Source organism: Kryptolebias marmoratus, linkage group LG2 (assembly GCF_001649575.2).
Source record: "Kryptolebias marmoratus isolate JLee-2015 linkage group LG2, ASM164957v2, whole genome shotgun sequence".
Taxonomy (NCBI): Eukaryota; Metazoa; Chordata; class Actinopteri; order Cyprinodontiformes; family Rivulidae; genus Kryptolebias; species Kryptolebias marmoratus.
This window is the reverse complement of record NC_051431.1, coordinates 12604399-12616562: the sequence shown is the minus strand read 5'-3', so window position 1 is coordinate 12616562 and position 12164 is coordinate 12604399. Positions and strand designations below refer to the sequence as shown.

The 12164-nt window shown below is 36.8% G+C and overlaps 1 protein-coding gene across 3 annotated transcripts in view; it reads left to right on the top strand.

Moving 5' to 3' along the window:
- The window catches only part of LOC108243520 (Down syndrome cell adhesion molecule-like protein 1 homolog), a 103580-nt gene that overhangs the window by 6324 nt on the left and 85092 nt on the right, over positions 1-12164 (top strand). For all 3 annotated transcript variants that reach the window (XR_005234378.1, XM_017428991.3, XM_017428990.3), the window contains exon 2: positions 4507-4827. Coding sequence is in view for 2 of the 3 variants with exons in the window: in XM_017428991.3 (XP_017284480.1) it covers positions 4507-4827 (321 nt within the window). In the remaining variant the exon portion in view is untranslated. The remainder of the gene's footprint in view (positions 1-4506; positions 4828-12164) is intronic.

The window sequence follows — 12164 nt, the reverse complement described above, 5'->3', positions numbered from 1 at the left end:
TGAGATTAAATGCTGTCCAAAGAAAGAAAAAGAAAGAATAACAAGGTTAGTGCTGTCCATGTTTTAATACAATGTTTTGTATGAATTATCCTGATATCAAACAAATAGACATTATTTCATTTCCCTGCAAATTGTTCCATTACAATGTATTTCATTTATCTCTATTTCATCTCTCGTGTAGTTAAAAATGACAGATGAGAGTTAGGCCACCCAGTTGTCCATCTCCATGATGCTGCAGGAGGACGTTTTATTTTTTATATCAAACATACCTCTCTGTAACAACGTGTCAAAGTAGCACTGTCTTTTTATTTCTTAACAGTTTTGTCCTTTATGTTTTATATCCTAAGCCTAAATCATTACCCTCATGAGAAATGCAGTCACCATGATCACATGATCACAGTGGTCTTTTCTTCAATGCCCTTAGAAATAACTGATAAGTTAGTTATGCCAACTGGTTTTTCTAAACTTGGTTGTTTAAATGCAAAAAAAACCCAATACCTGTTTGAAGTTCCTCCTCACCAGTCAGTTCATGGGTGGCATTGGATTCAAAAGCACATGGAGCAAATTAGCTCAAAGTTTATTAAAATTATCACCCCCTGTCATCACAAGCAACAAACAAATACAGGTATGGAAAACACCTCGGCATGGGCTTTGTTCAGTAAAATCACTAAAACTTTTTAAACAAAATGCTTAGGTTGGATTCAATTGGTTTTTAATTGGCTTTAATAAATCATAATGTTGCTTTAATACAATAAAATCTGCTTATTTTGACAAAAGACTAAAATTTCATTTCTTAGACTGAGTCTAATCTGTGCATTGTAGACCACAGTGTTTGTTGGCATGTGTTTGTTCACATGAGTGTGCTTAAAACTCAGTGACCTGAATTCCTATCACATTACAAAGTAATCGACTAACACCTCATAGGCTGATGCTTTTTGATATTTCAGCTAGTTGAATATATGTTTGTTTTGTCACCAGATCAAAGCTAAAAAGCATCTGTGCTGATTTTTAACTGATGGGCTGAAAACTCAATGATTTTTAAAACAGAACAAAACTTGGTGATTTTTTTTTCTATAATTGCACAATTCATTTTTTGAAATTTTCAAGCCCTAAGAATGGGGACAAAAGAAATGCTGTACACAGTCTGAGGCCATTTTAAGGGAGCCAAATGTAGGGAACCACACGTTATGATATGATTTGCATAAATCTATAAAACGCCATGTCAACTTCCATATGAGATTGCAAGATGATGTAATTCTTGTCTCATTCGCGGTTCAGAATAAGTCTGAAGGAACCCCAACATAAAATTTCACAGTTTTATGTGCAGAAACAGTTTGGCAAGTGAGCCTACAAGTCAAAATGGGTGTGTGAGAGTAAACAATAAAAGTATATAGCTGCAGTTGCACATTTAAGGTAAGGTCATAAACATTTCCATTAGGCCTACCCATCCTCAGAGGTCTGTAGAGAAAAGATATTTAGGCCCAATTGGCAGGGACATAAAAAAAGAGATAATGCATTGACTCCCTTTGGTATAGTTTTTCTTTCTTTCTTATCATGAAAGCGGTCTGTGTCAAAAATAGCAGTCAACACCGGAGAGAAGCGGGTCACTGTTATCAATATGATCAGGTAATGGTTTCCTCCTTATTTGCTCACCATAGAAACGTCTGTGAGCTTGTGTGTGTTGCTCAGCAGCACCGTGTGGTGCTCTCCATGGTGCTGAAAGTGCAGATCAGTCACCCTCCCAGCCTTTGAGAATGATTGACATTGAATCAAACGGCACAATGGATTGAACTTGACCTAAATTCCAACTTTTTCTTTTTTTTCTTTTTTTTGTTTTGAGCAGTGTGTCTGTTACTATGCTCTCTGTGGATCTCATTGCCATCAACAGTGTTCTTGTGCAGACATACATTTACCTTCAGTGACTATAATTTAGTTAGTTATTTAAGAAGTATGTGGTTATAGCTGGGGCTCATTCAACAAATACTTCAAGCCCTACACATTGCGCAAGATCTTTATTGTTGTACTCAACCTAGTTGGCTGTTAGCAAAATATCTCATGAACCATTGGACAAATTTTAATGAACTTTTCAGAAAGTAATTAGTGAATATACATCTACAACTGATTAACTTTAGGAGTCGATCCAATTCAAGATAGCCACCACAGCTTATCAATGTTAGCAAACACAAAAATGGCTATAACTCAGTCAATTTTACAAATATTAGGCTAACATTTGATGTGGTAATAGCTGTGAGTCATCCCAAATAAGTACTATGAGAATGATATCTTGCAATTTCACATAATTTACAAGGTTTGACCCAAACAACTACAGCTCTGACATTTCTTAACATAGGTAGATCTTAGTCTAAAACTCTAGCATGAAGGGTAGCAGGTGACATACATTCCATAATAATCTCTTTTCAATACGAAAGGAGATTATGTGAATTTCAAACATTGCGACCATATGACATTTTTCTGTGAAGCAGGTGGAAAAGACATGAAGAGCGGTGCTTGAGTCTAGAAGGGTTATCTGGGAAAGATGAAGGAATGATGAGAACCTGTGAGAAAAAGATGAGTGACTGAGATCAGATAGGTGCACGAAGTGGCAGACAACAGACATTTGAGAGGTGAGAGTGGATATCATCTTTATGTCAGTTTGAGTCTTATCCTTAATCCCTTCAATTTCCCCTTAAAGAGTCTTTTCTTATTGGATATATCCCGTCTGTGTCATGTTATAAATATCACGGTATCATTACTATTTATGCTGAACTGAACATATATTTTAAAAATGGGTTAAAAATAATCAATTTACTCTTTTTCTTGCTTTATACTCAGATTGCAGGCAATTATCATCAAAAATAAATGTATATAATCTGCAAAAAAAAAAAAAAAATCCAGATTAAATGTCTTTTGATAGTGTTGTTATACCTCCATTGATGACTGAAACCCTTTATTCGTTCAGCTTGCAGGGAATTAAATAGATAGAGGCTAATCCAGGCATTGTTGACATGATTCTGGAAAAGAAAGGAATTAATTAAGTATCAATGTCTGAGAAGAAAATTCTCTGGCTCGGGGCAGACCATCTTCCTCTGGCCTCCAGCCAAACTGAGCTCAGCACTTCTTCATGTTTCTCAATACAACCCACCCACCCCACCCCCAAATCCCAGCAAGCACACACAGGAACACACAGATCTTAAAGGATGCCTCAATATCCTATTTAGGACAACCTATATGTTAGCAGATCTTCATCTGGTCCACAGCAGAGTTGTTTTACAGCAAACACGTGGTAATCTGTTCCTCTGGCTTTCACAGCAAAAGATAGAGGCCTTTCAAAAACTCAGCTGTCTTAAAACATCCGGCACTTTGGTATCACATCCAGGGACTTCATGTACCACTATTTAGAGTCAACTATGTTTGTCTCTTAGCAAAATATTTAAGGAACCACTGAACAGATTTTAATGAAACTTTCAGGAAATAATAATAATGGTTCTCTACAACTCGTTAACTTTTAAGGCCAACCCAATTTAAGATGGCTGCCACAATTAACTGACCTTAAAAAACACAAAAATTCAGTAATTGTAATTCAGTTAATTTTACAGATATTGGGACAATATCTTGTGTGGTTGTAGTTAGTTGAGAGTCATTCACAACACGAACTCTGAGAATAACATGATGCACAATATTTATGAAATTGGGCGCAACAGGATTTTGACCAAAATGGCAACAACATTTCTCAACATAACTCTGGCATTAAACATGAGGGACAGTATGTATTTCTTCAAGTAATGCATGTTGCCTTCAGTGTATAGTGTATATACATGTATCCATTTTTCAAGTATCGGTACTTGTTATTAAAGAAAAATTTGAATAATGTTTTTGGTATGTGCTATGTAAACCTATTACCTCAGCAAAACTTTGTATGGTTTGCAAAATCACTCTAAGAGGTATGCTTGATAATAATGACCAATATGAAACAACTGTGACAAATCTGCAATTTAATTTAATTTTAGAATTCGTTTAAAACATCACCAAAATAATTTATAAGTTACAGCACTGTGGTATTTTTTTAATTTTCTGTTTCACTGAGTTTTTTTCAAACCCCACTCCCTTTGGTAACAGGAAAATGGCATCACACTAGACTAAATTTCATCATTCTGCAGCGCGTTTCTCACCAATAGAGCAGATTGTTGTTCAGTTTGTCCTTACAATTGTGAAGCTGTATTGATTCACTTCTGAAGATGTAATTCAAGTGGGAAACTCAAAAAAATAGTCAAGGACTTAAAGGTCTGAATAACTGCTCTTGTTAACACAATCGGTTTATTTGAAATTTTTAAAAGTCCTGAAATATTTATCTGTTTGTATCATATCAAAAAATGTACTTTTCAGAAGCGTGGTTTAATTTGGTGTTGAAAGGATCATTTTTGAACAATTATTATTGAGTGGGTCTCTTTTTTATTTGTTAAATGAATGCTGCCTCTGACTCCATTTCCCTCTCTGTCATCCTAACAGTCAACAGTGAGGATGTTGTCTCCACGCGGCTGTACTTTGTGAACGCCTCCCTGCAGCGAGTGACCTTCTCCAGCTCGGTGGGGGTGTCCCTGCCCTGCCCCGCGGGCGGCGCCCCCCACGCCGTCCTGCGCTGGTACCTGGCTGCCGGAGACGACATTTACGACGTGCCCCATATCCGCCACGTGCATGCCAACGGCACCCTCCAGCTCTACCCTTTCTCCCCCTCTGCCTATAACAGCATCATCCACGACAACGAGTACTTCTGCACTGCTGAGAATCAGGCGGGCAAGATTCGAAGCCCCAGCATCCACGTTAAAGCAGGTGAGGTTCAGACACACTCGATATTGACTAAACCAATAATCAGAGAGCAGGTTTCACTGTAAGACATGTTGGAAAAGTTTCTGATTTACCACATTTATCTGAAAATGGAAGTTTTTAGTTTCTAAATGGCAACATGTTCCTAAATTTCCCTTTGTACTGGAAGTATTTCCAGTCAATTTCTATCAAACTGAAAGAGAGGACACAAATGTTGACAAGCAATAAAACACTGGCCTTTCATCTTGTTTCTGCCTGTTGAGAATCTGACAACAATGTTGTTCAAGTTCACTTTTAAGAAGAAATACCTCAAAAATCAGCTAATAAACACTAAAAGTGAATAAATTTGTGTTCATAGTTCATGACTTCACATAAACTTCACATCCATGTATCAGTTTTGTATGGCAAAATAAAAGCTGTTAAATATTAGTATATAACAACAGAGTATGTAGAAGTATTTTAAATAATAAGGCCAGACCTTCTTGTTATCTCTTAATGTGGTTTAAGTTATATGTCCAAAGGTTATCATTTGATCTTTCAAAGTTTTTCTTTAGGGTTTGTCTGCTTTTCACTTAGAGTAGATCAACTATGCTTTTGCCAATGTCCTTTTTTCTTTCTTATTTAACATTTTTATCATTATTGATTTATGTAAAATTGCTAGAAGACTGGTAATTTGCTTCTACGTTTTTGCCTTTTTCTCAAAATAAAAATTATAAAAGGTTCCTAGCTTTACTGGAATCCAAAATTTTAGATACAGTTTATTCAATGAAATACCTCCAAATGGAGAATTTGTCATAATCATACCAATTTTTTTTATGTTTCTAGGCAATGTAAGAATTTCACATTCAAATAAAATGCTGGAGCCAATATTGATCTATAGATAATACATGATGCAATACATGACACACTTGAACATTTAGGGTGATTAAAAAATGTATTTCCACAATTTGTTGTGATCTTTCATTAACCTCTGTAAAATAAAAAAAACAATACATTGACTGTTTGCAACACATACCTATATAATTTTAAAAACAGCATTTGCAAATATGGTTATGAAATTGTTTAGCTGAGTATCTTAAACCAGGAACTTTCTGTGGGGGTTGAATTGTCTTAAAGTTCCATGTTGTGACTCTGAGTATCTAAAAAAAAAAAAGAAAAACCTTCAGAGGACAGACACACAACCACACAAACAGTTGGTTATGTGACCTGCCTGTGCTCCCTGCCAAGGTCAAAGCTGGAGAGAAGTGATGAACACACCGAGGGAAGGTGTTACAGCTCTTTTTCCCGCACAAACAGACGCACACCAACACCCTAAACACGTGCGCATGACCTCATGTGATGTACACACTGGACAAAGGTGTATTCAACAGACATGTGTGCATTTATATTCCCATCCATATGAGCTCTAACACACAAAAACCAAGGACACACTCATACACACCAGCCTGTGCAGAGCTTGAGCCAGCAAGCAAGTCTCCCAGTCTCTCCATCTGTCCATGGACTGGAAAGTCCCATAACTACACGCACACACACACACACACACACACACACCTATATGCACACACATATACAGACACACAGCCATTTTGTCTGCCAGCTCTTTGTCAGGTTATTTGGCAGAAAGGAGTGAACTACAGACTTATAAAGATGTGGAAAAAATAGCATGAAAAAAGTAGTTTTGGGGTGAAAAGTCAAACAGAAACAAATATGTTTGTACTGAAATAAAAGGACAATGAACAGTTTTTCCCCTCACACATGAAATTTGTTTTCTAAAATTCTTCTGAGATCCCTTCCTCACACAAACATACCCATATGGCCGATGCGGTCTCCAGAGGATGACGGTCCCTCCAGCGTCAGAGTGACCTTCTAGATAGCCTCAGTGCTGCGATGACCTTCCCTTCCAAATAATTACAACAATTAATCAATTAAATGCTGAGGCAACCACAACTCTACAGCTCTATAACTGGGGCTCGCATGCATGTGTGTGCACCTCATTACCTTCACAGCCCAACACAGCACAAAGCTCACTTCCATTTTTGCACACTTACAAAAAAAAACAAAACAACCAACAAACCCTGTCTGTGGTTGCCACGGGTGACACAGGCGTGAGCGCTAGGGTGTGGCATGCCCCGTCTCAGGTGGTGCAGGAGAATGATGACAGCTGACAACTGGCAGTGAGGCAGCCTCCACAAAAATTTGCCCCACCCCCCTTCCATCCTCTCTTTTGCTTCCTTCTCCTCACATCCTCACTCCATTTGCCACCCATTTCTTTTTTCTCAGTCTCTCCCATGCATGCTGATAGTGATCCAATAATAGCAGCAGCATCTGTCTGGATAGTTTGACATTTATAAAAACCACTAGGTGGGCTGCTTGTTTTCATGTATGTAATTTTTTTTTATTTGACTCTGTCAAGCATAAAAGAAATCTAGACGTCCAAGGGGAACCCATAAGTGAAAGCAAGAATGGGACCAGCTTCCCTGTAGGCTGGTCCCAGTACAAGTTTAAGGTCTCGCCCCCATCCATATAAATGAACAAAATTCTCAGGTTTTATGTGAAAGGTAAAAAAAAATCTAGTCCTTTCTAGGTTTTTAAACTGGGTAAGCTCAAATGAATAACAAAACATGAAACTACCCATGACAGGCCTCTAATTATTTCTTTTTAAAACCAAGATTTCAAAGTAGTTCATGCAAGAAAAAGCATATTTTTCTACTGCTTAAATAAAAATTTACAGAGGGCTGCTAATGAAATGAGCTAGACAAACTGATCATCTGTGAGCAACCGAGACAGTAAAAGTGACAACCTCTACAGAGTCTTTTTATTTAATGTCAACAAACTTTTGGTGTGTCCATATTGGAGGTCAGCCACTCATTGGTTATACTACAAAAGGTTATTTCATTGACACACAATGTCAAGATTTTGCGACCATGTGTTATGGAAATCAGAGATCAAGAGATGAGAAGAGCTTTTTTAGAATATCGGCTATTATCACAAATCAGGGAGAGAAAACAGAAGAGTTATCAAAACAAAGGCATTGTATGTGGTTGTCATGAATAACACAGGATGGCTTACATGATTCAACACTACTCTATGCTCACGTCTGCTTGGATCACTTCATGTCAGGTTAGTCTTTGTTACTGTTACGGAAGAAATAAGCTAGCTTACAAGTCAAAGCTTCAAGTTAAAAAGTTGTGTATTGTCATTGTGAACTTACCAGACCATTTCTTGGGCTAGACCTTCTATTTTTATCGACATGAGGTTGTTGCCTAAATGTTGGATTTTAATATGGGTGATGTCAAACTTATGGTGGCACGATGGAGCATTGGTTATAACAGACGTGTTTGGTTAAGCTACTGAGGCATCTCTTACCCATCCAGATGTGAATTGGTTGTATACATCTGAACTTTTGTAGGCTCTCATCTGGTTGACTGTAAAAGGCTGACATTACTGACAATACCAAACAGTTGACAATATCACTGTATGAAATGTTTTGATAAACAGTCAAAATTTACGTAAATTTAACCTTTTTGTTGTCTGATCTTATCTGTTTTAATGATAACATTTAGCTTTTGGTTGTAAAACAACCTGTTTTCATTTTTTTTTTTTAAATGCATGTGATAATCACTTTTTTCTGCACTTCTGCATGAGTCTGTCATGTTTGTCATCCAAGACAGCAATGCATTTTTTTCAGTGACATCACTGAAAAGACTATAAAAAATTGAGTACTTTGCTGCTCTGGAGCATTCAGCTGTGTGGTAAAACACAGCTGCAAGGAAAACCATTGATAGTGTTCTTTTAGAGAAGAACAGTTGGAAGCAAATGTTTTTGTCAGTTTATCTGGAGAAACACTGCTCAAGAATGACTTGATTTGAGGGGTTATCAGAAAAAAAGCCAAACAATGAAGACTAATGTCACAACATTCTTTGGACAGATGAGCCAAATTGGAGATGTTCAGTTCTAATGCACAAAACCATTTATGACAAAATCCAAGAACAGCATGTGAGCACCAACCTCCCATTTTAACAAAGATGATTGAAGGTTGATGATTTACAGCAACAGGACCTGAGGCTTCTTGTTGTCACTAAGTCAGCTTTAACAGCACTGTAAAGAAGATTTAACCCCAACAATGTTGGATACTGAAAAGGTCTAACGTGGGAAGCTATTCCTTAACATTAAAATCAGGTGAAGACCAAATGGTATTTTATGCCTTGGCACATAAAATCTTTAAAAAGTTGTTTTTACTATGTTTGATTTTCTCACAAGATTGATAATATTGTAATATAAGCTTATACTTAAACTGACAGTCCATGATAAACATATTAAACATGATGAAGGTAATATTTTCTTGATTTAATTTTATTTAATTTTACATTGTAGTTCAGTCGAGGTTTATACTAATTCACAGTGAAAATCAATGGTAATTAAGTCAGCAGAAAACAAACTTAGTAGACTAAGCTGATATTCACTCTTGTGCTTTTGGCAATTTAGTTGCAATAATTACATAGGTAGAGAACATCTGAGACTTTGATTTATTGATTTAAATTTATCATCTATACACATATTAAATGTATTTGTTAATCATATGGCGCCATTTTTATTTTTTGGCAAGTTAATGAGTTCTTCCCAGACAAAAGTCCTTTTTATCTCCTTTCTGTGCATGTAGAATTGTAATATGCAGCTGTGACAGTTAAACGTTCGTTCAGTGTTTTTAAAAAAGACATTGCCACACAGAAATGTGCAAAAGTCTTGAGTCATCACTCATTTCTTTATAATTTATTTCCATGTAGTCAGACTGTCTTATACACTTTTAAAGTGGTCTTAGTAGTTCTTCAGACTTCTTAATATCTTTCAAAACTTATCTTTTGTTTTCAATTTCAGTCCAATACCTGTCCATTTTCAGATGAATATTTTCTATTTCTTGAGCTAAACAGTCAAATAAATTTGATTAAATTAAGGACTTGCATTAGAGTTTACTGGATGCATGAAACCCAACTTGTTAAAAAATAAAATTAATATTGCACCAGTTGTTCTAGACACATATAGTGATGAGGCCAAAGGTTTCTTGTTTCATTTACCTTACACCTCCTTATGCAAACATAATGAGATGAAAGGAGGACACCTGTTCTGTGAGGCTCACCTCACCTTCCTTTATTTTAACAAACACACAAAAATGAAAAGGCAAAGTAAAAGAAATCATGTGTATAGATTGCCTTTTCTTAATTTTCCATTCCCGATTTTTTTATCTGGCAGAAATATAATTGCCAATACACAAAGATAGGGTTCCTGAATGTGATATGCTGCTTTTTTCTCCAATATTCTCATTAAGTAATGAAACCCGCATCCTTTAACATCTCACATGTTTCATTAGATTTCTCCTCTATCTTTCTTACTCTTTGTTTTTTTATGCTTGCTTTATAAATAAGTAAATGCAGTATTCGGTTTCCCTGTCGTTAATTATTGAAGCGACAGTGATACAAGACTCGCCTCCCAGTGCGCCCAGTTGCCCAGACCCATGTTTTAGCTCGTTTCCAGGCAACCGGGCTGCTTATAGTCAGGCATCAGTAACATCCTAATAATTCTGGTGCGCATGCGATGAGGGGGAGTGCAATTTACACACAAATCAGTCTGGCTACCATTTGCATCATGTTGCAAGGCGTAAGAGGATGAATATGTCATTTCTTCCCCTTTCTTTTGTGTCTCTCAGATCTTTTGACTGCTATCTCAAACGTTGCCTCCTATTGGGGTGGCTACATGGATGTGGGACACTTGAAGCTTGTTTAACAGATACAATACTTTCTGAAAGGCTATCAGGAGTAGTAAAAGGTGGTATGCACAAACCTCAGGTGACCTTGACTGGATTTGATCTTGAAATCTAACATCGTTGTGAGAAATCTTTACATCCAGTTTTAATTTTAAACACTATGAAAGCCTCAACGGGCACTGGGGATTTTACTGACTATTGACAGGAGGTAGCAGGGTGAGTCAGAGAGTAAATAAGTGACTGAAAGGATTGGCTTGGTCACAACAACTGAGGGTACTCAGTCGATCCCTATTATTGATCAGCAGAAAGATGGCATCAATGAGAATGGAGCTGTTTAAATGAAGAATTCAAATTAGAGACCATATCGGAGTGAATTTCATCTTAGCTTTGGCGTGTTTAAAAACCGAATCTCTATTCACATTAATGCACAGTGCGTCAGGTGATCAATGTGAAAAGAGATATGCTTTTTACAGTCACTCTGCAGTTTGTGGAACAGTTATGTAACATGAATATTTTATTTGTGTTAGCACAAACATGGGGAACCAAAACCTATTTTCCAGCAAACTGAAAAAATGAATTTTACATTTTTGCATATGTTGGTGTTGATTCTCAGTCATCCAGGTCATGGTAATCCTAAAAAAGGAATAAATGGCAGGTAGATTTTATTCTCTGAAATGAAATGAGAAAACTCAGAAGAGGAGCAGCACATTCAAATTGAGATAGATGAGAAGCATCTAAGGAACATCTTTAAGAGTGATAATAAAAATTCCAGCTGCCTTTGCTTCTGATTACATTTTTGCACATTTTTAATGCAAATTTTTCATTTTTTCTGTTCAGTCAACAAAAATGACACATTTTTAATGATATTCTATGTCTTTGAAATGTTTCAAGGCTTTCATAAAGTTTTACTGGGAGATTTTCCTACATGACAACAAATATTACTTCTCCAATTTTGACAGAATAAGACCTGATCTATGCTAGTCATTCTCACAAAAGAATAAAGAAGGTCCAAGGTCCATCAGATTATGAGTAAAGTACAACAGTGAAATCAATAGAAGGAGTCAAACAAAGACTTGGAATAATAAAGCTCAAACTTTAAGGTGAAAAACTCCACCATTTCGACAAGGACACTGGCTTTGGTTCCACTGGGTTTCCAGTGACAGGAGCGGCTGGCATAAAGCATTATTAATGACCGAGGAAACTGGCCTTCAGGCTAGGCGTTAATTATATCACTGGAGAGCTGGAGGAGAGAGCGAGCACTTGGGAGGGTGGGGCCACTCCCAGTGTTGTGTGTGCACGTGAGTTTAACATTGTTAAGCCATTACTGTCCTAATTTCTAAAGAGAAGCCCAGTTGATAGATTGCCAGAAACACTCCCAGATATCAGCCTGAAACCCTATCTGATTTCAGCAATTGTGTTTTTCTCATCTTACTCATGTCAAATCGTCTCATTTTTGTCTGTCTCAAAGTTACAAGAAGGAAAAAAAGTATTTTAACATCCCTTTAAACAAATGAGATCGAAATGATTCAGGTTAAACAACAGTTCACTTTTCACTCAGTCTATCTGGCATGACCTTGAACTACCC